The sequence below is a fragment of the Schistocerca serialis genome, chromosome 4 (genome assembly GCF_023864345.2).
Source record: "Schistocerca serialis cubense isolate TAMUIC-IGC-003099 chromosome 4, iqSchSeri2.2, whole genome shotgun sequence".
NCBI lineage: Eukaryota > Metazoa > Arthropoda > Insecta > Orthoptera > Acrididae > Schistocerca > Schistocerca serialis.
Genome location: NC_064641.1, coordinates 353,644,178 through 353,669,561, shown reverse-complemented (window position 1 = coordinate 353,669,561; position 25,384 = coordinate 353,644,178). Strand labels below are relative to the sequence as shown.

At 35.5% G+C, this 25,384-nt stretch overlaps 1 protein-coding gene across 6 annotated transcripts in view; it reads left to right on the top strand.

Annotated features, from left to right (window-relative positions):
* LOC126474141 (axotactin) overlaps positions 1-24,893 on the top strand; it is a 557,260-nt gene extending 532,367 nt beyond the window's left edge. For 2 of the 6 annotated variants that reach the window (XM_050101587.1, XM_050101590.1), the window contains 3 exons: positions 11,519-11,599; positions 23,004-23,112; positions 24,367-24,893. In XM_050101587.1, the coding sequence (XP_049957544.1) occupies positions 11,519-11,599; positions 23,004-23,112; positions 24,367-24,557 (381 nt within the window). In that variant the 3' untranslated portion in view covers positions 24,558-24,893. Of the gene's footprint in view, positions 1-11,518; positions 11,600-22,029; positions 22,167-23,003; positions 23,127-24,366 lie in introns of all 6 variants that reach the window. The other 4 variants (XR_007586576.1, XR_007586577.1, XM_050101589.1 and 1 more) reach the window with 4 other exon arrangements.
* The last annotated feature ends 491 nt before the right edge of the window (positions 24,894-25,384 follow it).

Below are 25,384 nucleotides of genomic sequence, written 5' to 3'. Positions count from 1 at the left end.
TATTTAATATAATTCAGGAAGCATCAGCTTTTTAAAAGTAACATCTTTCCTACTAATTTTGCTGTATTAAATTTGGTCTGTGTTAACACAGATATTGTGGATTAGTCCAGCAATAGTTTTCTGTTTATACAGTGTACTGATTCATTTTCTAACATCTGCTTATCTTTTCAATTACTATTTGTTGACTACTTATTTTATACCTAAGCAGGTTCTCCCTCTTCATAATACCTTCAAAACATGATCAATGAACTAATTAATTAATTATATGTGTTAGAGACAAACACTCTACCATGAATACAGTGGATTGTGAATTGTGTTTTATTCATCTCATGACGTACATTTGCAATCCATTTGGTTTGCGTGCAGGAGACAAGTCAAAAATTTATAATACAGTTACAATGATTTTTACATTAATAAATCATAGCACTACAATAAATAATAACACTATAAGGATATTTCTTGGAATGTGTAACACACTGTATCCAGCTCAAATTTTAAGTTTACCCTGCATGAATTCATCCACTGAGTAATAACACTTCAGTGTCAGTATCTCATATAGCTTTCTTTTAAGTGATACTGAATTCATCTGCATCAACTTGTTCCCTTTTAATTTATTACAAATTTTCATTCTCATTTGTTGAGGACCCTGGGCAAACAGTCTGAGGTGGTGGGTGTGGAGCATAAAATTTTCTTTGTTTCTAGTATCATGTGAATGGACAAAATGGTTTCTCTCAAATAATTCATGTCTGGTGTACAAGAATATAATAATCTCATATACGTATAAGGATGGAAGAGTTAATATTTTACGTTTTCCAAATAATGGTCGACATGGTTCTTTGTGATTTGCAATGTACATATTTTGAATGATATTTTTCTGTATTTTTAGTATCCGCACTATGTTTGTCAAATTAACCCAAAAACAATATCATACCTAACAATGGATTCAAAGTAGCTTGTATATGCTAATTTTTGTGTCTATGTCAGTTGCAGTTGATAATATTTGCATTGCAAATGCAAAGCTGCTCACTTTGTTTGCCAGGTATTCAATGTGTGCCTACCAGCTCAAATTTTTATCTACATTTAAACTGAAGAATTTGACTGAGTCAACTCCTTCTATATCTTGGTTGTTGTGTACAGTGTTAATCTGCTCACATTTTGATTGTTTGGTTTTGAACTGCATCATGTGAGCCTTAGACATGTTTAGAGTCAACCCATCTAGCTGAAACGAAGTTTCTGAGGTACTGAAGGTACTGATCACAGATTTCCACAGTTATTATCTTTATCTTCACTGAGTGTCAAGATGTGAGTAGTAGTCATACACAGATTTATTGCTCTCTAATCTTTGTTCAAAAAGACTGAGACATATTGTGGACATCAGCTGTTCTCCAACGAAGCTCAGTTATCACCTGTATTTCCTAAATGTTCCAATTACTGTGTCTAGTTGGTTGCCACCTCAACTCCATGTGGTTTCATAAGTCCTATGATGAAAGAGAATCTTCAGGTGTGGTATTAAGTGCCACATAAATGAAAATGCAAATTTAAAATTAACAATATTGAAAAAAAGTTAAACTGAAACTATAATACACTGGTCGCAATTACAGCTACAGCACTAAGAAATATAGCAAATAAAAAATTTACTTATTTTCAATATACAGTATAGTAGGAAGAATACATCATTAAATTTGTGGGTGAGCTGGGGTACATGGGATGGGAAATTTAGTACACAGAATTTCCAACCCCCCTTACTCTCACACTATAAACCAATCTTCAGAAATTAAAAATGATTTTTCAAACCTTTCTTCTATCATGATTATGTTGAAATTAATTATATTCAGCTTCTGTTGATCTGAAGATGAATGTGGAAGAGTTAGAATATTATTTGCAGTAAGAATAGTGAGAATAACTATTATAACTTTTCTTCTTTCTTGACATACATCATAGATTCCTTCTATTGCCAGCACAGCAGTCATAGTGGATGACATTCTCCTGCATGGATACTAAAGAGGAGTTTGGATGTGCTGATTTTATATGTTAAATCAATAATAAGATTTTGCAGGCTTTTGAATTCTCTTCGAAACAATTTCATTGCATATTTTGGAAATACTTTGAAACAAACACAATAGAGACACCTCATTGAGTGCTTTCAGCAGCCACCTTCAACTCAAAACACACTGCTGCACAGCTAACTCAACAAGGATAGCAAAGATAATACAAAAAGTGACCAAATATGTATATCTTGAAATACAAACTCTCTTCCCCCTTCCCCCTTTCCCATTGTTCCTTACTTGCTTCAAAATTCGAGGAGATGTGTTCCGTCTTTGCAACTAAATGAAGGCAGTTGTATTTTTTGCCCTATACATTTTGCTTCTTTTATTTATGAAGCATCTTTAGTGGTCTGTAATATAATAAATGTCTTGTGTAGTAGTTACATGAAGCTAGGAATGACTTTTGTAGCATAAGTTTCATGAGATCAAATTTCGATTCCCGGCTGGGCCAGAGATTTTCTCCGCACAGTGACTGGGTGTTGAGTTGTCCTAATCATCATCATTTCATCCCCATCGACACGCAAGTCGCCGAAGTGGCATCAAATCGAAAGACTTGCACCAGGCGAACGGCCTACCCGACGGGAGGCCCTCGTCACATGGCATTAATTAATTAATTAATGAGATCAAATTATAAATAACATCTCACAAAATTTGTGCTGCCAAAGTTGTTTCCAAACTAAAAAACAAGAGAATAATAAGAGAAAACATAACATATTTGTAACTACTACATAATGCATTTATTGTATACATACAAAAACAAGCTTGTATTACAAGCTACTGGATATGCTTCATAAATAAAACATGTGTGTCAATAAATAAATAAATACATAAATACGTAAATAAATGCATTTCATTCATTTGCAAAGACAGAACATACCTCCTTGAACAGAAACATTGATCCTGAAATTCTGATTACTACATTCAAAGCAATTTATAAATAATTAATAGTTTATGTTGCAATGTTTTTGTAAGCTATATTTTAAAAAAGTCACAGAAATGATATAATCATTATAATTATAAATGTGAATGACTAAATTTTGAAATAAGTACAATGAACAAAAAATAATTGCTTTTCAGCGATAACAAATTTTACACTAAATTCGTGTTTTTACTCCTGTGCACCAAAACCACACTGAATGTAAATTTACCACATGTGCACTATTGGACTGTGTTGTGAACTAATATTTTTTTATTTATTTATTATTTTACATGTCTAATTTCGTAGGACCAAATTGAGGAGCAAACCTCCAAGGTCATGGAACATATTGGTACATGAAATTACAACATAATAGTAATAACAGATAAAATAAAATGTTTATGAACCCAAAAAAAGAAAAAAGAAAAACAGCCAAAAGTTTTTGTATATGTAATCAACAATATAACACACAAATCAGCTTAATTTTTCAAGGAACACCTTGACAGAGAAGGAGTGACCCATGAGGAAACTTTTCAGTTTTGATTTAAAAGTGCTTGGATAATTGCTAAGATTTTTGAATTCTTGTGGGAGCTTATTGAAAATGGATGCAGCAGTATACTGCACACCTTTCTCCGCAAGAGTCAGGGAAGTGCAATCCAAATGCAGATTGGATTTCTGCCTAGTTTTAATTGAGTGAAAGCTGCTAATTCTTGGGAGTATGCTGATATTGTTAACAAGAAAGGAGAGCAAAGAATATATATATTGAGAGCCCAGTGTCAGAATATTCAAACTAATGAGCAAGGGTCGACAAGAGGTTCATGAACTTACACCACTTATTGCCCAAACTGCCTGTTTCTGAGCCAAAAATATCCCTTTAGAATGGGAACAGTTACCCCAAAATATAATACCATGTGTTATAAGCGAATGAAAATAAGGAAAGTAGACCACTTTTCGGGTTGAACTATCACTTACTTCAGATACCATTTGTATAGTAAAAATGGCAACATTAAGTCTTCGATCAAGATCCTGAACATAGGCTTTACATGACAGTTTGCTGTCTATCTGAATACCTAGAAATTTGAACTGTTAAGTTTCACTAATTATATGCACATACTGTGGAATTAAAACATTGGGTTTTGTTTAATTGTGTGTTAAAAACTGTAAAAACTGAGTCTTACTATGATTTATGAACTTATGTCATGAACTGCATGATTTGAAATAGTGCCAATATGTATCAGATTCTCCAGTATGTGACAAAAGAAAGTGCACTTACCATTTCGATTACAAGTTCCTACTTTTGGTGACAACAGTGGCTCTAATTCAGCTGGTATTGAGTCAAACTGAACTTGAGTGACAGATAAAGTTATGTCATTCCATGCTGCTTCAGCTCCATGCCACAGTTCATCAATTGTAGTGGCTGATAAGTGGTGGCTTGCCAGTCTTTTGGTAACTGATGACAGGATGTTTTAACACATTAGCAATCTCGAGAATGTGCTGGCCTGTGCAAAAGTCAAACATGCTGTAAATGAAGATAGCCTGTGACAGCATGGACAACAAGTGATCATAGATTATCTTGCTGAAAGAAATGTCACTGAAACCACTAAGAGAGGGCAGCAGCCACCACCCTTAATGCTTGAGAAATGTAAAATGCCCTTAATGCTTGAGAAATGGAAAAGCTGCTGTCCAAATTACTGACTGTTTGAACCAGAGATGATTGTATTATGCATCCAGTGGCACAACATACCATGATGCCAAGTATGGGGCCAATATATTAGTGTTGTTGTTGTTGTTATGGTCTTCAGTCCAAAGTCGTGTTTGACACAGCACTATACTAGTATATCCTGTGCAAGCCTCTTTATCATTGCATAATTACAGCAGATTACATCTGTTTGAACCTGCTTTCTGTACTTCAGTGTTGGTCTCCCTCTACAATTTTTACCTTCCACACTTCCCTCCATTACCATACTGACGAGCACTTTAAGCCTCAGGATGTGTTCTATTACTTAATCCCTTCATTTAGTAAACCTTCACAAAAAATTTCTTTTTTCTCCAGTTCATTTCAGCACCTCCTCATTACTTATTCAATCTACTCACCTAGTCTTCAGCATTTCCCTCTAGTACCACAATTCAAAAGCTTCTGTTCTCTGCTTAGATGAACTGTTTTTCACCAACATTTCACTTCTGTACAAGACTACACTCCTGGCAAATACACCCATAAAAATTTCCCAACATTTAAATTTATATTTGATGTTAACAAATCTTTCTTTTTCAGAAAGGCTTTTCTTTCCAGTGTTAATCTCCACTTTATATTCTCTCTCTGCTACACCAGTGTCCATTAACTTCTCTTCAAAGCTCTTTCGCTTTGCTAACAGAGTTGTAATATCATCAGCAGATGTCAACCTCTGTATTTCTTCTCCCTTAATTTCAATACACTTTCCAAATGTCTCCTTTACTGCTTGCCTGGTGTCCAGATTGAATAATATCAGGGGTGGACCACAACCCTGTCTCACACCTTTCTTAACTACTGCTCCCTTTTCATGTTCTTAAGTGCCCATAACTGCACAATGGTTTCAGTATGAGTTGTATGAATAACCTGTCATTCCATCTATTTCATCACTGCTATCTTCAGAATTTCAAAGAATGTTTTCCAGTCAACAGTGTCAAAATATTTCTCGAAATTTACAAATAGTGTAAATGTAGATTTGACTTTCTTTAACCGATCTTCTAAGATAAGCCTTAAGATCAGTTTGCTTGTATGTGCCTACTCAACTACTGCTTCCTTTTCATATCCTTCAATTCTTATAACTGCAGATTGGTTTCTGTATGGGTTATGTGAATAACATTTGTTTCCTCACTATCTTCAGAATTTGAAAGAGTATTTACCAGTCAGCATTGTCAAAAAATTCTCTAAATTTACAAATGGTATAAATGTAGGTTTGCCCTTATTCTTAACCTACTATAGCCCTTCTATAGATTCCTTCCACTGTTCAGCTTTCCCTTCTTGGTTAGCACTGGGTTGCCATCTGAGCTCCTCATATTCATATAACTGCTTCTTTTGGTCAAATGTCTCATTCATTTTCCTGTAAGTGGTATTTATTTTTTCCCAAGTCATGTATGCTTCAAGTCTTGCATTTGTTCTCTAGCCGTACCTGATCAGCCATTTTGCACTTTCTGTTAGTCTCATTTTTTAAATGTCTGGACTGGAACCGCAGCACAGGAATTAAAACTACTATAGCAATGGTGAAAGAGGCATTTTATAAGAAAGAAGAACTTTCTGCAATAGTATGGACAAAGATTTGAGAAGAAGAATAATTTGAGTAAAAAACTAATTAAGTCTGTATGGAGTGTCCTCCTGTATGCTGCTTAAATGTTGCTACTGAGGAAGAAATACAGAGCAAAGCTGGAGGCTTTTGACTTGTGGATGTGGTGGAGGCTAGAAAAAATAAATTGGATTGATAGAGTGAAACTTGGAAAGCTACTGAGATGAGAAAAGTACAAGAGTGAAGACAGTTACCAAATGTAATAAGAAGGAAACGAAACTGGATTGGAATATATTAAGAAAGAAGGAGGGGTGTATAAAAAACATCTTAGAGGGATATGTGGAAGGAAAGAAGAGGTGAAGGAGTATGAGATTTCAGATATCGGATGATGTGTTGGACAGCAACACAGCACATACAGCAGTTTTAAGAAGGATGCAGTGGATCACAGGATATGGAGATGCAAAGGACCTGCAAATATAGCAGAAAGCTATGTAGGAAACTGTACACCTTGATGAAGATTTCTCGGGTCTCCAGCCGGGTGGTAATGTTGATATCTCGCGATGTTTCGGGAAGTGTCATACTACCCATCTTCGCCGAAAGCCTTCTGGTGCTACATATCTGCAGAAACCTATCAGGGACTTGTTGAATCCATTACATGCAGAATTGCTGCTGTATTGTATTTCAAAGCCGGCCGCTGTGGCCAAGCAGCTCTAAGCGCTTCAGTCTGGAACTGCGCAACTGCTCCGGTTGCGGGTCCGAATCCTGCCTCGGGCATGAATGTGTGTGATGGCCTTAGGTTAGTTAGGTTTAAGTAGTGCTAATTTCTAGGGGACTGGTGACCTCAGATGTTACGTCCCATAGTGCTCAGAGCCATTGGAACCATTTGTATTTCAAAAGTGGCCAACACATTATTAAGCAGGTGGTCATAAAGTTTTGGCTCATCAGTATAAGTACAGAAATTATGAAGGAAGTTAATAACAGTAATTATTTTGCCTGCAAGCATGTACATAACAGTGTGCCTTTGTGCTATCTCTAAATAAGCCATGTTAAGGTATCTTTGCCATTAGTCAAAACTGAAAGTGTATTTTATGAAAGATTGAAACATAGCAGTAGTTGTATTACTCATTTGTAAAAGTGAAGGTAACCATGCAATATTATTCTATAACTTTTCCAAGGTCTTTCATTTCCAACATAATAAATTAATTGGGAAATTATAGTATTAATGACGTGTATGGCTCGGTGGTTAACAGAGTAAATAACAGATTGCAAACACATAGACCAGGGTCCAATTGTTTCTAGGATTTTTCTGTCACTTGTCACTTCTTTCAAGCTTCAAAATGATTTATTACCGTGAAAAATGCCAAGCTGCATCGTGGTTTGGAGGCCCTGACTGAAACCAGCTCTCTGAGATTGCAGGCGTGTGTGCAAGTCGCGTTTGTGTGTGTGTGTGTGTGTGTGTGTGTGTGTGTGTGTGTGTGTGTGTGTATGTGTGTCTACTGCTGACAAAGACCTTAATGGCCGAAAGCTATAACTGTGTGAATCTTTTTACTGTGCCTATCACAACTCACCATCTCCGCTATATGGTGAGTAGCAACTTTCCTTTTCTGGTATTGTTACATTCCATCCTGGATTTTCCATTGTTTGATTTAAAAGTCATCTTTGTTTTCTATATGCATAGATGTTTCATACTGTATTTGACAAATGCTTGCAGGAGGAGGTGGAGGAGAGGAACTTCGTGTAATAATTACGATGCTGTGATGTAGAGATTTACAAGTACTGATTTCTTTATTTTGAGTACAATTCCCCTCTCTGGCTGTTATTTATTCTTTCCTTGGACTTCATCTCCTGTGTAGTCTGGCCTGTGCTGGAGATAAAATTCATGCTTATCTAGGTTCAACAAGTTACCAGATGAGTGAAGTCTCTTTTTGTAGACGTACATCTATTCTCCCAACTTATAGGCCTCTGTAAAGCCCCATATACAATTGTCTGCAAATTAGCTTTGACAAATAATCTATTGTTAACAAAATTATAAACAGCTCAATGTCCGTTCCCTAACAGGCTTTAGTGCAGACTCTGTGGTGGAACCTGCTCTTCTTCTCTTTCTTCTTCTCCTTCTTCTTCTTTTTATGAACTAGTCCATTGTCAAGGATTGTACTGTTCTATGGTGCACAACATGTCTCAGAGGCACTGGTGCATTTCCATGGAATAATCCCCAAATCAGCAATCACTGGAAGGCTTGACCAAAATGCAAAGCTGCCCCCTTCCTGCAGAAATGTTGTTTCCATTACACTTATTCACATGCACAAACAATACAGATCCTCCACCCAATATTGTATTTTCAAAAGTGCCAAAAAAATATTAATAAAGATTAACTCTGTTTTTAGCAAGCATCATTTGTCGGTACTATTAATATTGTGCAATTCATCACTTCACATAAGTGGTTTCGTTACACCTCAATGCCTGTGCATCACACAGCACTTCATCTTAAATGTGAGTTATGGTCAGCCAGTCTTCTCTGTCATTTGTTACTTTCTATCTTCTCTTATGTTTGTATATTATGCTTTCCAATGCATTTGCACAGCTGTTTTTGAGGATACTTGTCTTTCTTACATTTTATGGCCTTCCCTGTCTGGCATGGAATACAGTTATTACCCCTGTCACTGTTTCATCATACTCCTACATTAATTCTTTAATTAAATGTAATACAAAAATGCAACAATAAATTTTATGAATTATTTGAACATTTTCAAGCATTTAACTTATATTGAAAAATGGTGCGATTCTTGTTTCACGTTTTTATTCAGCCTGTTGTCTTAATGCAAACAAAATGAACTGAAGCATACAGTTATGCATAGGGCTAACCTTATTCGTGGGAGAGTTCAGAAAACGTGGCTGATGACTGTGAGAGGGAGGCAGCAGTGGCAATATAGGAATGCAGATGGGGAGAGGAAGACATGAATGTGGCTCAAGTACCAGCATCAGTGAGCTTTCACATCACTTGATAATATGGCGGATGGATGGTTGCGAAGGGGAGACTGCGGGGAAGAGGATATATGTGCAGGATGAGTACAGTTAGCGTCCAAGAACAGGGGTGAAGGTGAGTGCAGAGCAGAAGCCTCAGGCTTTTCAGTAGCTCAAGAAAGGGTTTGTCCAAAAGATACTAAAGTTCTCCATTTTGTTTATGTGCCTTTCAAGGCCTCACAGCCCCTACTATTTAGTGGCTTCTTACCTTTACTCTGTACATTATTTACATTCTATCAGGAAAAAATGTTCAAATCTTTGTGAATTCATAAGGGACCAGACTGCTGAGGTCATCGGTCCCTAGACTTACACACTACTTAAACTAACGACAACACACACACCCATGCCCGAGGGAGGACTTGAACCACCGGCAAGAGGGGCCGCACTATTTGTGACATGGCACCTCTAACTGCGCGGCCATTCCATCAAGACTTCCAATTACCAAGAACAAGTATGTTTCTATCCAATTTGCCAGATCCATGGTCAAATTAGCAACACATGTTTTACTACAGGCTGAGTGGAGCTGAAAATCCTATATTATTGGCAGAATATATATGGCCACTTATGTGCTACCATTTTCTACCATTTATCACCTGGTGCTGGATAAAGGCCTCCTCAACAGTTGTGCATGTGCAAGCATCTTGAGTTGTTTACATCTATGTTTGTCCTACATGTTTTCTAATGTCATTTAGTCACATTCTGTTACTTCATTTTAATGTTCATTTATTTCTTTATCATTTGGAATCCAGCAAAGAACTTCCTTGTCTCCTCTATCTTCTTCTCACTTGGCTGCAGGTCTGGCTAACTCTATTTCTTTTCCATCACAGTTATGATTACATCTTTCACTACAGCTGGTTATCTGATTCATTTGTTTCTTTTTGCCTCTCCAAGCAATATCGAACCTGCATTTCCCATCCTCACTGAACAATGGTTTCAACATCTGTTGGTACCAAAAGTCAAGATTGATAATACACATTGATTGTAAAGCTTCCTTCAAGTTGTATGTGAACTTATAAATGAATTAGATATCACCGTACATCTGCATGTAAATTTTTTAGAGAAATAGGGGAGGTCAAACATAAATAAAGGGGATGAATTATGATAATACAGGGTGATTCATGAAGATATGCAAATATTTTAATATGTTATTCTACAAGTAAAAATAAAGAATAAAGTTCATATAAACATAGGTCTGCAAATGTTTAGTTACGGAGTTACGGCTAATGAAACATGTTGCCTGAAATTTGGCAACTTCACTAATACAAAGCCATCACAAAACTGCAAAAGGTTAAAGTAAAGCACGATTTCCATTTATTTTGTTGTTATGTCCCAGAAACGTATCTGCAGTAGTTTTGCAGAACATCAAGAGAAGCAAAGATTATTATACAAGTAAATTTATTTACTTTCCTGCACAAGCAACAAAATCTGTTCATACACATGCAGCTAAATACACTGAACGCAGTGGAGACAGTTTTGTACATTTCTTGTGAATGTATTGTGAAATTGTACGTACACTGTACAACTTCCTTAACACTGAGCTTTGTTTCTTCTGGTTTAATAGGAATTCACTTGTATTATGGTATTAATAAAAGCAGATTATCTGACACATTCATACAGTTTCAGTTAACATTATTACTATCATTTTTCCATATTTAAATTCTCGACAACTTCTGTTGAAAACTTGTGCAATGGTCTGGAATTTAAAAAACAAACTGGGCCAAGTAGTTAATAAAGAAAACTTTTTATGAAATTATGTCTTTGCTTCTCTGGATGTTCTGGAAAACTACTGCAGATACACATCTGGGACATATTTTATTAGATTCATCAGATCAATAACAACAAAATAAATGGAAATCATGCTTTACTTTTACCTCGTACAGTTTTGCGATGGCTTCATATTAGCAAACTTGCTAAATTTCAGGCAAAATCTTTTCTTAGCCGTAACTCCCTAACTAAACATTTGCAGACCTAAGTTTATATGAACTTTTTTCTGTAGTTTTACTTGTAGAATAACATATTAAAATATTTGCATATCTTTGTTAATCACCCTGTATGTGAGGAACATGTGTAGTCTATTGCATGGAAAAAGCATGTAATAAGCAATAATGAATCAATAAAATTAAAGAGCAGAGAAACTGTTTAATTAATTAATGCCTTTAATTTTTCAAAGAAATAAAAACAGAACAAAAATCAGCTTCAATTTCTCACACTTCATGTTAATAAAAGAGTGTGAAACATTGGGGGAAAAACTAATGTTAAATACTTGCTAATTGCAGTCTATAGAAGATTTGTCCCAGAAGATCCCAAATGATGTAGGGCATGAGAGCAGAAATGCAGATAATCTATCAGAAAGATCAGTAAGTACAAATTTATCGAAACTTGCTCCTCTCAGCTCAATCAGTGAAGTTACTCTGAGTAACTATGATTCTGACAAACTTGCAGTGAGTGCCAGTGACAGTGATGACAGATGTGAAGTATATTAGTCTTTTATTTATATCCGCTAAAAGTAAAAAGTACTTAAAAATGTTTTGTACAAAAATATGTGTTCAGATATTAAGCATTTATTTAAAAGGCTTCATGCTGATACAAATCTTCATTAGTTAAAGTACTTTAGTGCGGTAGCTGTAGTGAGCACTACTGGAACTGGAACTATCTTTTTTTTATTTTTAGAAGCTGTAAAAATAATGGTATATTCACATTAAATCATCATATGTGGTGATCACATAAAATATATCATTAAAATTTTGCACATGTATATGAGTTGTAGCAGTATTCTTATAAAAATGAATTTCATACATGTATGTGTCTTTTCATCAACTGTAAAGGTTGTCATAATCACGTAAATAGTTCAGGTTGGGTTTTAAACCAAGTGTTTTTTTAAATATATAATGAATCATAGCTGTCAGCCATAACTACAGAAAACAGCAGGATGTGAACCCTCATTCACTTTGAAATTTAATTGAGATTGAATGTGCACTGCTGACACATTTTTCATTAGCAGTGAGAATACTAAGCCAAGGATAGAGGCAGTGCAAAAGTACTCTAACTGTCTATCCATTTCTACTTTTTTTTCTCTATATCCCCTCCAAAGTCATTTTCTTTTGTAGTAGTTTTCCATAAGTATGCTATGGTACACTTTCCCCAATCTGCCCTCTCAAGTACGGAATGAAAACGTTCCCAATACAGTTGAATTCTTTATCATTCCATGCACTTTTCTTGTTATGTCTCAGTAAATGCTTTTAATTTCTGTACTGCACTTATATTCTATCACTTTAACTGTGATTCTTACTGAAGGATACATAAAATGTGTGCACATTAAAGCTTAATTTGTACACATTTATTTTACTCCTAAGATAATTTGTTTGTGAAATGAAAGACATTTATTTCTATAACTGTAACACAATTTAGCAAGAGAAAACAAGACAATGTTGGGCATAGATAAAAGAATCTTAGCTACAATAATACTGGACAAAAAATTGTGCTGCACCTCATGGATGAAATTCTGTCCATTAACAACCCATGTCTAGATGAAGAATCTGAAATATTCAAGAGTTTCATTACCATGGCTGTCAAGATAGTAGTGATCATGGGATTTACTTTATAACTTGGATATTTGATCCAAATTTATGTATTTTATTAAAAATTATAGCTGGCTTTGCAAAACCGTATCTCTTACACTTGCTATTGGTTGTGGCTATTATATAACTTCTTGAAGTTAGCAGCATTATCTTTCCACACTAGGAAGAAAAAAACCTATCATTATGAAAGATTGAATGACATAGTATTGACTGAATATGAAAAAAGATTTAGTCATATAGTATGATTCATTCACATGGTAGATAAAGAAATATTTACCTTTTCTTCAAATTAATGGTATTGGCTTTTTGTTATTGTCACCCATGTTGCTTTAAAATTGTTTGATTATTAATCATTTGTATTCTTAGAATTAAGATTAATTTTAATTCAGAAGGCACTAAATTCATTTAATTATGGCATTACATTTATTATTGTCACCTGACTCCCCTTCAAATTTCATTTTCATAGATAAAATAAGCTTTGTACAGCAGTTTCTTTTGCTACTAATATCCAAAATTCAGTACTCAGTGTGAGTACTAATGATGGGGGAATATGAGCATATATGCATTTAATTATTTATTGTAATTCCTGAGAAAGAAGTTTATGTCTCCATAAAACTCTCCTTTGTGTACCATAAATGTACAAGCTATTTATGTAAACAGTTATATGTTACAACCACATCTACTACTATGAGGATTATTTTATATTCTTATGTTTTAGTATGTCACCCTGTCTATTTCTGTTAAAGGAGGTGACAATGTTAAGAGTTTTTATTTATGGTTATAAAAGTTTTATTTTATTGCCTTAATCAGTACAGAAGTGTTACAAGGCAACAAAGCATTGTGTATGGTTGTAAATTCACATGTACTATCATTTCTAAATAGCCACAACTTTGGTACTGTAAGAAACAAATATATATATATATATATATATTTTGAATTATTTCTGTCTTTCACATACTTAATCTGAGTCATTTGCATTCTAATCTCAGATACTCAACATACATCAGCAGTATTCATATTGGTCCTGGTTCATATCTTATTTTAGTGTGTGTGTGTGTGTGTGTGTGTGTGTGTGTGTGTGTGTGTGTGTGTGTGTGTGTTTTGCCCCTCTTCTGAAACTTCCCCTGCTGAAATAATAATAATAACGCATTTTATTTTAGTAATTCTTACTCCATTCTTAAAAGCAAAAGTAATTAAAACACAACAGTTTTGAGCAACTCTGTAGTTCAAAATAAATTTCATTAAATTGATGCCAAAGTAAAAAAACCTAAAACTAAAGTTGGTAACACAAATGCAAGCTTGGAGGTAATGGTGAATCTCCATGCATAAAGTTTAAATGGCATTTCCTTTTTTGTTTCTGGCCTTGTTAATCAGTTCAGCCATTCAGTTTTTGGAAAATTTGTATTTTAAAGTGGAACTATATACAATGCGGCAATGTGATATTGTTTGTATACAAGTTACTTTGCTATAGATAACATTACTAGAGGTGAAACTCATGTGGTAGCAAGAGAATAAATATGAATACATGAGGCCTTTAAACTACTTTCATGATGCTTAAAGAAGTGAGCCACTTACTCACCTGCGCATACGTTCCAGAACTGTAAAAAAGTGTTATGGCTACTTTCACCCAGACACAATTCACTCTTCTTTCCTATTTCAGTCAATAACTGCCATGCTACAAATGTTACAGTATAATTAAGCCAATGTGAAATGAAGAGTTTGCTAGTTCCTCCACACAAGGATGTTTCAGATTATTTTTAAAAAAGGATAAAAATGAAACAAAGTAGTAAAAATAAGTGTTTGTATTGCTGGTGCACTGTACCTCTGTAGTAACTGGTCATTGTCAGATATAATCTCTCAAACAGTAATACTGGTCAGGAGAAACAATACAATTTATAATACTTCCATGGGACTCAGAGGTTAAGGAATTTATAGGGACTCTCATTAGTTGTTTCTTATGATTTTGTGGGGTTGTTTAAGATCTAATTTTAATTGTGTTTGTGCTCCCTAGCTGAAATGTTACTACTGGAGTATGGTTCTTTCTCTTGCTATTCCAAATTAGGATCACACACAATCTCCTATCATGTGAAAACAGGCAAGAATTAAGTAAATGAGAATGATGAATGTCATACAAGATTTTTATGATTGATCATAAAGATATAAAAATTTAATCCTAGAACCATTGATATTGTTCTGATTTATTATGAAAATGTAACTGTTGCACATTGTGTGTGTGTGTGTGTGTGTGTGTGTGTGTGTGTGTGTTTGTTAGACCCAGTTTAAAATTTACAAACTGTGCTTTGGATTTAAGAAATTTACAAACTGTGATTTGGATTTAAGAGCTGACAGCTCAGATACATTTTTTTCTGGAGTGGGGCATAAAGCTGATCCAAAAAAAGTACAAATAGACACACACACAAACACACACACACACACACACACACACACACACCTGTGCCCCTACATTGTGCTGCCTAGACACACATTGCTGGGACTGCATTTTGGCAGGTGGGCTGAGGTGGGGGGGGGGGGGTCATGTCAGGAGGAATGGGTAGAGGGAGACAGAGGGAGGAGGCAGAAAGAGGGGTTGTGCATTGGTAGCTAGTGGTTCAGAGACAGTCAACTGGCTTGCTGGCTATGAATGTGGAAGGGAGGGGTGACAGGTACAAGGGATGCACTTGTGACGCACAGTTGTTGGAGCCAGGGGGGAGTGGCACATGCTAAATGTGTCATGGGGACATAGATTGGGATGGAGTGACAGGACACAGGAAGGGGAAACTTTTGTGAAGGCTGTGGGGAAAGTGGGTTACCTGAGATGGTGGCCAGGATGATTATTGGAGCAGAAGAGGATGTGTTGTAAGGATAACTTCCTGTTGTAAGGCTAACTCCTATCCGCTTACGCAGAGAAGCTGGTAGTAGAGAGAAGGATCCAGTTGCCCGTGTTGTGAAGCAACCACTGAAATTGGACATACTGTGCTCAGCTTCTTGTTGTGCCAGTTGGTGGTTGACTTTGTTCTTGGCCACAGTTTTATGGTGGCCATTCATTCTGGTGGACAGCTGGTTGATTGTCATACCAGTATGAATCTGTGCAATGAATGCAGCAGAGTTTGTATATGACATGGCTGCTTTCACAGTTAGCCCTGCCTCTAATTGAGTAGGATAAGTCTGGACAAGACTGAAGTAGGAAATGCTGGGTGGGTGAATTGCGCAGATGCTGCACCTCGGTCTTCAACAGGGATATGATCCCTGTAGTAAGGGGTTGGTAATAGGAGTGGCATAGTGATGGACCAAGATGTTGTGTAGGTTGGGTGGGTGATCGGATGTGATGTTAGGAGGGTTGGGAGTGATCTTGGATATGATGATCCTCATTTCTGGGCATGATGCTAGATAATCAAAGCCAAGGCGAAGGATGTTTGTCAGTAGTTCCAGTCCAACGTGATACTGAGTGTCACTCCTTTGTAGCTGTTTCTTGAGGTGGTGGGAGAATTAGGGACATGTGAGGATGTGGCATGAGAAATATGCTGCAATCACTGCACAGCTTTTTATGATATGACAATCATTCAGTCAAATGCCCACCACCAAACTGTGGCTATGAACAAAGGTGACTGACTTGTGGCAAAACATGCAGTTGAGCACAACATGCTCATCAGGTTACCTTCCTTTCAGAAGACTGTTGCACGCAGTGACTGTTATATTGACTTGTAAATAATAGATTTCAGCCATCAGTCATTCTTTTGATTTTTTTTAATTGGCAAATTTAGATTTCATTTGGAAACTAGCCATTCTCAATGCTAAAAATACAACAGGTACATAGTTAGATGATGACATAAAAAAGTTGCAATTAATGGCTTAACTCATATGGTTTGTATATTACATACCACTATCATTTTTGATCAATGCATGTAATGCCTGTTGGTCGGGCTTCATCCACAGTTCATTGAATACTAATTTTTGCGGAGGGCAGGCTCTGTGGAGAACACATAGGTTGGTTACATGGTGCCATCTATGTGAACTACATATAAACCTCAAGGGAAGTAAACTACTTCAAATTTAATTACATTAAATGGAACATAAGTAAAAATCTTACATTGTTGTCTGACTTATTTCATATTTATCATCAAGTAATAAAGTAAAATAAGTCAGACAACAATGTAAGAATTTTAGTTATGACATGACCATTTTCACAAGTGGCCATGCCTCTGATAGGGTAGGATGAGACTGTGACAAGACTTGAGTAGGATGTGCTTTTTGGGTTATCATACAGATCTTGCACCTGGGCTTCCACAGGGGTATGACCTATTTGACATGGGGTTGGCAGTGGGTGTAGTTCAAGGATGCACTAGGATACTCCATTAATTGGTTGGGCTGTGGAACATCATTTTGGAAGGATGAGAAGGATTGTTGATAGGCTGTTCCTCTTTCCTGGGCACAGTAAACCCTGATGAAGGATCTGGGTCAATTGTTCCAATCTGGGGCAATGCAATGTGGGAGTGACTTTTTTGATATGAAAGGGATGACAGCATTCAAAATGCAGCTCCTGTTTAATGGTTAATGGGCTTCCCTTATCCCCCTCGCTACACTGAAGTATGTAAGATGCATTACCTGAAGTGCCCTTAATATAAAAATATTGAACTCTCTGTGAATGTACACTGTGTTGATTATTTGTGATAAGTTAAAACCTTGTGCCACTTGAAACTTGAGCCTAAATATGTGCCTTTCATGGGTGTCCCTTATTTTGACCCAATTTATTTTTTATTTTATTTATCTATTTTTTCAAAAACATTTATCTCAACCCTTTTCTGTTGGTTAGATTTACACTGGAAAGAAATTTCAGCTCAATAGGATGACACTGACCCATGCTGAGCAAATTTTAGGTTTCGTAGTTTTTAGTCAGTGTAAAAGTTATTGAAGACTGCACAAAATCAAAATTAAATACCTTTCTGTTTTTTAGGATGTGTTTCGTATTCTTGAGAATATTTTCTTTTCAGTGTTCTGTCTTGCAATCAGGGTACTTTCTATAATGTTCTTGACACAGTGCAAGACATATTTCTCTTGCTCCTCATCTATGGTCAATAGTCCTTGCATTAATTCAACACACCTTTCAGCACAATCATTAACAGCTTCTAACTCCTTAACCATGCCTGTAGTGTCTAATTATGAAGTGCTGCTTGTCCATGTTGAAGGACATTCTTGAATAAAACTAGTGTCCATAAACTTCAGGCAAGAGAACAGATTTCTGCTCTTACTTGACACAAAGTCAGTTAACGTTTTCTCTTAAGTGAAGATAAGACGTATATTAATGAACTGAAAATAATAAAAACGGTAATTAGAGTAATATTAGACTTACCATATAATGGTCCAGCCAATTCTTCACAAAAAGGAATATATCAGTTTTCTGCTTGTAGGTCCTCTCTGTTCAAATTTGCTACCATTTTGATTTTGGTTTGTATGTCTACTACATCATGAAACAGCAATAACAGAGGCAACTGATCTGATAAATAAGTTTCCTTATAACTACTTTTGAAAACATGGAATCTATTCTTTTATATGATTTCAGATCTTTTAAGAAGCAGAGATCCAGATGAGGGGGTTCTACAGCTTCACTGCACTGAAACTTACAATGAAAAGAGAGACATCTCTCACTGAATTTTTATTTTCAATAGATAGTTCAATTTATGTCTAACAGAAACATTTTAAGCAATAAATTGCTTTGCTATCCATCTCGCTTGATGCATACTGTTACCTGTATAGAAGAAACTTTAAGGTAGTAACAGACCTTGCCACATTGAAATGGTTACTGGTATTGAAAGATCTGTTGGGTAGATTGATATGTTGGGCTCTTAAATTAAATCAGTTTGAGTACGAGGTAATCCACACTGTGCAGAGCTCTGCGAGTTCACAGTAATGACCTCTCACTGTTGGTTTATCTAATTCACTTTCATAAAAGTTTAACATCTCCTTAATTTCAGACTCATTAAAAAACAGGTCTACAATGTTTTGCTAGTATGAAAATTACAGACACTGATAGTTTTCAGATTTCTCTCAAATACTGAAAAAGCTGGTATTTCAGGACTGGTTGTTACACTATGTACTTTACATTTAAGTACACTTTAAAATAAGTTCATGTATGTGACGACTGCTTGAAGAATACACTAAATCCTTGTCCAATTTTTGTTCAAGTAAGATGCATGTCCCATTAAGACAGACACTGAGTAAATTGTGTCACTCCAGAGAATTTGTACATTGTCTTTGGCACCCTAATTTGTTAATGCATTCAAACTGCATTAGCTTGCTCTTTACCAGAACCATTCTGTAATTCTGGAATGCCAATGAGCTGTTCACTGTCCCCAAATGTAACAATGAAGTCTTTCTTGTTTTGGGTCCCTCACATTTAAAGCTGGCAGCAACAATTTACAAACTCAATGAATGTTAAGAACTGCAGGGATATCTTTCTTGAAAATTGGTTTTATTGTTTCAGGCTGTTCTGTTCTCTTCTCTTCTCCTGTCTGATTCTATGAAGAGAAAATTTATTACTACAGACCTTTTCAGTATTTTGACTAAGTGCCTCTGCTGTGACCTGAAGAATGTATACAGTAAAATGTACAGGAACTCTTACACTCAGCTGGCATGTACCCACAGTAGCCATTAATTATTGAGTAATAAAATCTTTGGTACCTCACCTTGCAGCATTCTTCAGTGAACTGCTCTCTGAAATGCTTTCTAAAACCTCATCATGTCAGTTTCATCTGAACTTGAAAATGTCTCATCTTATTCATCAAATGGTGGAGAAAGAAGCACAGCAGAAGATTTAGAAGTAGATGCTGTGCACTTTTGTTTCTCTCATCTTTTCTCTTCTTCCAGTTTTCTCTGCCTCACCCTTTCTTCTTAATGTGCAAGTATTCGGTTTCCTCATGCAGGATAACCTTTAAACCCTGCCTCTCCCGGTTCAATTAAAAGCCTCCTGTCTTCTTCCAATTTGAATTTTTGTAGAGCATTGCTATGTATGATATCAAATAAACTGCCTAAATTATTTATGAACTTCTCTTCATGGCACTAAAACACATCTTGACACTTTTTTTCATTTTTTGCAATTTTCTCCAATTCAAATGCAAATTAATAAGTTTTTGTGAACAGTGCTGAATAGGTCTTGTTAGAATTCTTGCTTTCTCCTAAAATATAATGCACTCCCAAACCAAAAGTTCAGATTTTCACTAATAGTTAATTTTATTTCCCATATGTTATAAAATAATACTTCCAGCACCTGACTATTTTATTGTAATTTGTGTCCAGTTATTTAGTGTATTATATCTCCTATTAAAAACTCACCTTCCTTTTCACTGCATAATTGACATGACATCTTAAACAGTGATGGGAATATACATGTAACACAATCAGTAGCAACCAACTAATTGCAGTGCTCATGCATGTACTGATAAGCTGAGGGGACATCAGCACAATAGCTGTGACCAATGTGAAAGATCATGTTCCTCATGCAAGTTCTTGCTAAAGTCAGCATGATTTACAGTGCTTCAATCATTACAAAATTTTGTACAGACATGTTTTAGGCTCATTCAAAGAATATTGGTGTGTGACTGCTCAAAAATATTAAGGAACATGCTAATGCATAATGCACTATCAGTTGTGCTGTCTGAGCATACCTCATCAACTAGGTTATTAAAGCTTCCACCTGCCACCAATTTGGAAGTAATAGGAAGAAGCCTGTGACAGGTCAGGTCATTGAGATGGTTCATGATGTATGCTCAGGCATCACAGTTGATAGTGCTTCACCCATGAAAGGTAGATACTGAGACTCAACAAACAAATTGTAACTTTCCACCATTTTAAGAATCAGATAAGACATTTTCAAGTGCAGATGAAACTGACATGATGAGGTTTTAGAAAGCATTTCCAAGAGCAGTTACACTGAAGAATGCTGCAAGGTGAGGTACCAAAGATTTTATTACTCAATAATTAATGGCTACCTTGGATACATGCCAGCTGAGTGTAAGAGCTCCTGTACATTTTACTGTATACATTCTTCAGGTCACAGCAGAGGCACTTAGTCAAAATAATGGTTCTGGTAAAGTGGAAGCTAATGCTAATGATCTGTAATTAGTGTGGTATTTATTTGACGCATTCAACAAACACCCTGAGGCTATTGATGACCCATATTCCTCACTCTATCCATTCTTCCAGAGGGTCACAGCATCATTTAATCTCATCATCCACACTTTCTCTTTCTGTTTTGTCTGTTCTTTCTAATGATTTCTCTACCAGCTGTTTTGGTTGTACATTCTTTTAACCATATAACTGTACAAAGGACACTTCCTTTTTTTCCTTTATATCTGTTTTCTTATTTTGTGTTATCATCTTTGTGTGTTCTTTTCCATCATTTCTGTCTCAAATATATACTTCCTTCATCTGGTCATCCTGTAATCATACTCCTAATATGTTGTACTTTAAGATGTCATAGTTTTCTTTACTGTTTCTCTTGTGCAGAAGTTTTTATTCTTCCAGGTCTGAAGAGTTTGAGTCACTTTTCCTGATATCCCAATAAGTTGTGTCAGTCTTTCACACATTTATTCACATGTTTATCTATCCAGTTAAATTACACATTTAAAATTAGATCATTCATATTTGCTTTTCTCATTCTCAGTATCAGTGATTATGTTTCATATTTTTAAGTACCATAGCAGTTTTTATCTTCAGACTCTGTACCATTTGAGTCCAATAATTACTTATTTTATGAAAGGGTATCATTCTTTCTACAGCTGAAGATCATTATACATCACAATATGATTTGGAATACATGTTGTCCTAGAACATCATAGTAGATTAAAACTGTGGGCCAGATCAGGACTTGTACATGGTCTGGAACATAGTCTTCATCTCCCAGGAAGTTTTGAAACAGTGCACTCTCTGCTCAATGGTGAATTATTCATTCTGGAGACATATTGTTCTGCTTAAATGGAACTAAGTAATGAACACCAAAGAATGATTGCAAGACAGTTTGTATTTTCTAACCATGACCCATAAAATATTACTAATAAAGGGTTCAGTTTATAAACTAACAGTAATCGAGAAGTACAGCATAATATTTTTAAAGTTATGCAAACTATTTACATTCACGTAGTAACTGCTTATAATGTTGCAGGATAAATCTGTGGCTCTAGCATAATCAGATTCACATCACATTCCAATATTTTCAGGTGTATAAACAAAACCACAATCATACTCTACCATATAGTATTGATGAGCTAGGAAGCATTGAATTCACTACGACTCCATATGCCTGAAGTGATACGGATCTTCAGACAGAAAAAAACGAGTACTGCTTATATTAAAGGTGAACCGGCAAATTAGCAGACAAAAATGATAAATTTATAAGGGACAGTGTAGCATGAACTACTGGGATAATGCTGCATGTTATTTCCTTATGTCACAAAACTGCACAGATTAAGAAGTGTACTTTGGGTGCAGATGTACAAAGTATATATTTTCACAGTCAAATCAGAGATTCGGAAAATCTTGCTTACAGTTCATCTTCTAAAGAGATGCACAATCTTCTAAGAGCATCTTGCATGTCACCTTACCACAGCTATTGAGATACAAGCAGAGATTTGATTCATAATTAATTCAAGTATATTTTCAGTTGTAAGATGAAAGAAGAATCACAGAAGTAAACTTGTAACACTATCTGAAGCTTCCCTGTGCATCTTAAATTTTCTATCCTTCTCTAACTGCATGTGAAACTGTATGTTAAACTCTTCTGAGAAACTTCAACATAGTTCTTATGATACCAAAAACCAAACTTTGTTTCCTTGTAATGTATTGTAAACAGTGTGTTTTGCTGTGATCCAAATACGTCATTCATTTAACAGAGCCTACTAAATTAAGATATGTAAAAAATGGGTTGCCTGTTGGCAAGAAAACTATGTATTTCATTTTTACGTTTAGACAGGTTAGATGCATTGACTATCAGAGATAATCCAACTTACATAATTTATCGGTATTATTTTGTATGTTGAAGTGTCTCTTTGCATGTTGGGATAAACCTCCTCACTTCTGGGTTCTTCTCACATTTGAGCATGGATCTTTCCTTGTACAGTTACATGTCTCATTTCTTTTATAATGTTCATAATTGTGTGTTGTATCTATGTTTTAATATGTTGTGTGTTATCAGGGGCAGGGTCAAAGAGCAGACGGGAACATAAATGGGGTCAGTAGTGTGTCTCAAGTGAGTTCTCCACCACCTTTTCCACCAATTCCTGAAGAGAGAGTGGAAAACAGAGGTTAGCACTGTTAGGTAACACTGTTATGCAATTTATATATCTATTTAAAAAATTTAAGTTAAGAACTAAGGGCATAAATAAGAGGCTGTGGTAAAACAGACATGTAAAACTCTTCAAAAGCAGACATTGTGTCAAAACTGACCCATCAACATAAAATAGGGGATAATGAACCTCAAACTTTTGAAAGCAAAGCTTTGTTTACTATCCATTTAGAAAAAAAAGAAGAAAATTAAAAGAAACCAGATGATAAATGGTATAGAAAGATAACAGAGATGGGAAGTGATTGGGCAGTTGTGCACAAACAAAAGTGAACTCTGTGTTGCATAGATGAGATTGAGCACAAACCAAAGTGGCTGTCATACTGGTACAGATGAGGTTCTATGCCAGCAGAATCAGTTACAAGATGGAACCAGAATTGATAAGAATGAAAGTGGCAGAAAATGTGAGGGTTAAGACAAGGAAACAAACATTTGAAGGTGGGACTAGTAAAACCAAGGCATGGAACAAAGGGAATGAGTTATCAAAAAGAAGAAAGAAATGAGTGGAACTGAGCAAAAAAAAAATTTTCAAAGTAAAAGCATAGCTGAATTATCAAGACTGAAGTAGAAATAGTAGAAATCTGTCTTTAGGTGAGCCCAATTGTGCAATTAAATGTTACCATTTATAGATTTACAAAGAATTTTGGATTAGAACAAAATTTTACCCAAAATGTTGTATATACTGCTCCACAACAGAATAATGACAGTAATGTAACAGCCTGTTTGATTCAATTCATTATCCCAATTTTGTGTTGGTGTTACCATTGCCACAATCTTTGCTTTCATTAACTTCTGAATTTCAGATCTGATAACAGAATCTGTTGACTCTGATACTTTTTATAAATAATATTTTGACTTTAATCTTCAAAAACTTTAATATTCTGTTAAGAAACACATAATCTGTTGTTCTTTAAATGTAATAAACTTTTGATAGTGAAAAAGTAACATGTAATTTGTTACAGTATCTTCCTATTTCATTTCTGTCATTCAAAAGTAATTAATTTTTGTAGTGGCCTTTCGGCTGTTGTTTTATATATATATACCAAAACAGTTAAATATTTAAGTCAAAAGAGTAAACAACAAAGTATATTGATATAATTAAAACTGTGATGTTTGCTGTACTTCCATAATGCTTTTTGAAAGTTAGAGAACATAGTCAACTCTTATTCAATTTTTAATGTTAGGGAAACTAAAACTATAAAAAAATGAATTTCAGATACGATAGCACCAGGTAGTACATCTGAGGCTCTAAAACCACGACTCACACCTGGTGCAAAACTATCACCCATATTTTTGAATGAAGAGCGACGCACATTTGAGAATCCAATCAGTTACCTTGGAGGCCCACGTCTTCATTCTTCTGTTGCATCAAGAGACAGCAAGGAGTCAGTGCTCTCACTCGACTGAGTGTTTCATAGATGTGTGTTAAAATTATGAGAAAGGCAAACAAACAAGAAACAGTGTATTATTTTTTGTTGCCTCTGTTAAGTACTGCTTTGACAGGATATATTTATTAAAAGAAGTTCTAGTGAGTGGCCAATGGAAGTGATTTGTATATGTGAACTTATGACCTCACTTACATTGGAAAACTGTGTGGAAGTGATAGGACAAGAGGAATTTGTGTATATTCTTTCATACTGAGCTTTAAAAGAGTATTTTAAAAGAGTATTTTTGAATGTGGTATTTTAATCTCCATTTGCAAAATATGTGGAACAACTGCAGGCACGTCATAGAAAATGGCAAGAAAACTGCAATTTGGGGGGGGGGTGGGGGTGGGGGTGGGGTGGGAGGGGGGGGGGGGGAGGTAATAATGTTACATAATGAAAACACAAGTTGGAAGCTGTATGTGAAAACCTATTTGCCACTTTCCTTTTAAGTTCTCTGCCCAAAGGTGCCTTTTAATTGACACTCTGTAAACAGGCTAAATGTTTTGTTACTTACGATCTTTGTCATGTGTTAGCACAGTACGTATTTTACTTGCTGTAGCTTGTTGTTTGAAATTGTGTTGCTATAGCTCAGCTGTTAATTCTGTTAAATGAATGTGATTTGATTGTAGATAATTCTGTTGTAGTGTGTTGTTCTGAGTCTCCTACAAAGTAAGATATATTTTCGTAGTAATGAAATACACAAATGACTTACCTGTGCTATTATGTTGTTTTGTGTTCATTTCTTGGTATTGTGCATCTTTCTCTTCTCTTTATTACATTTAGAGGGAAATACAAATAGTGCCCTTC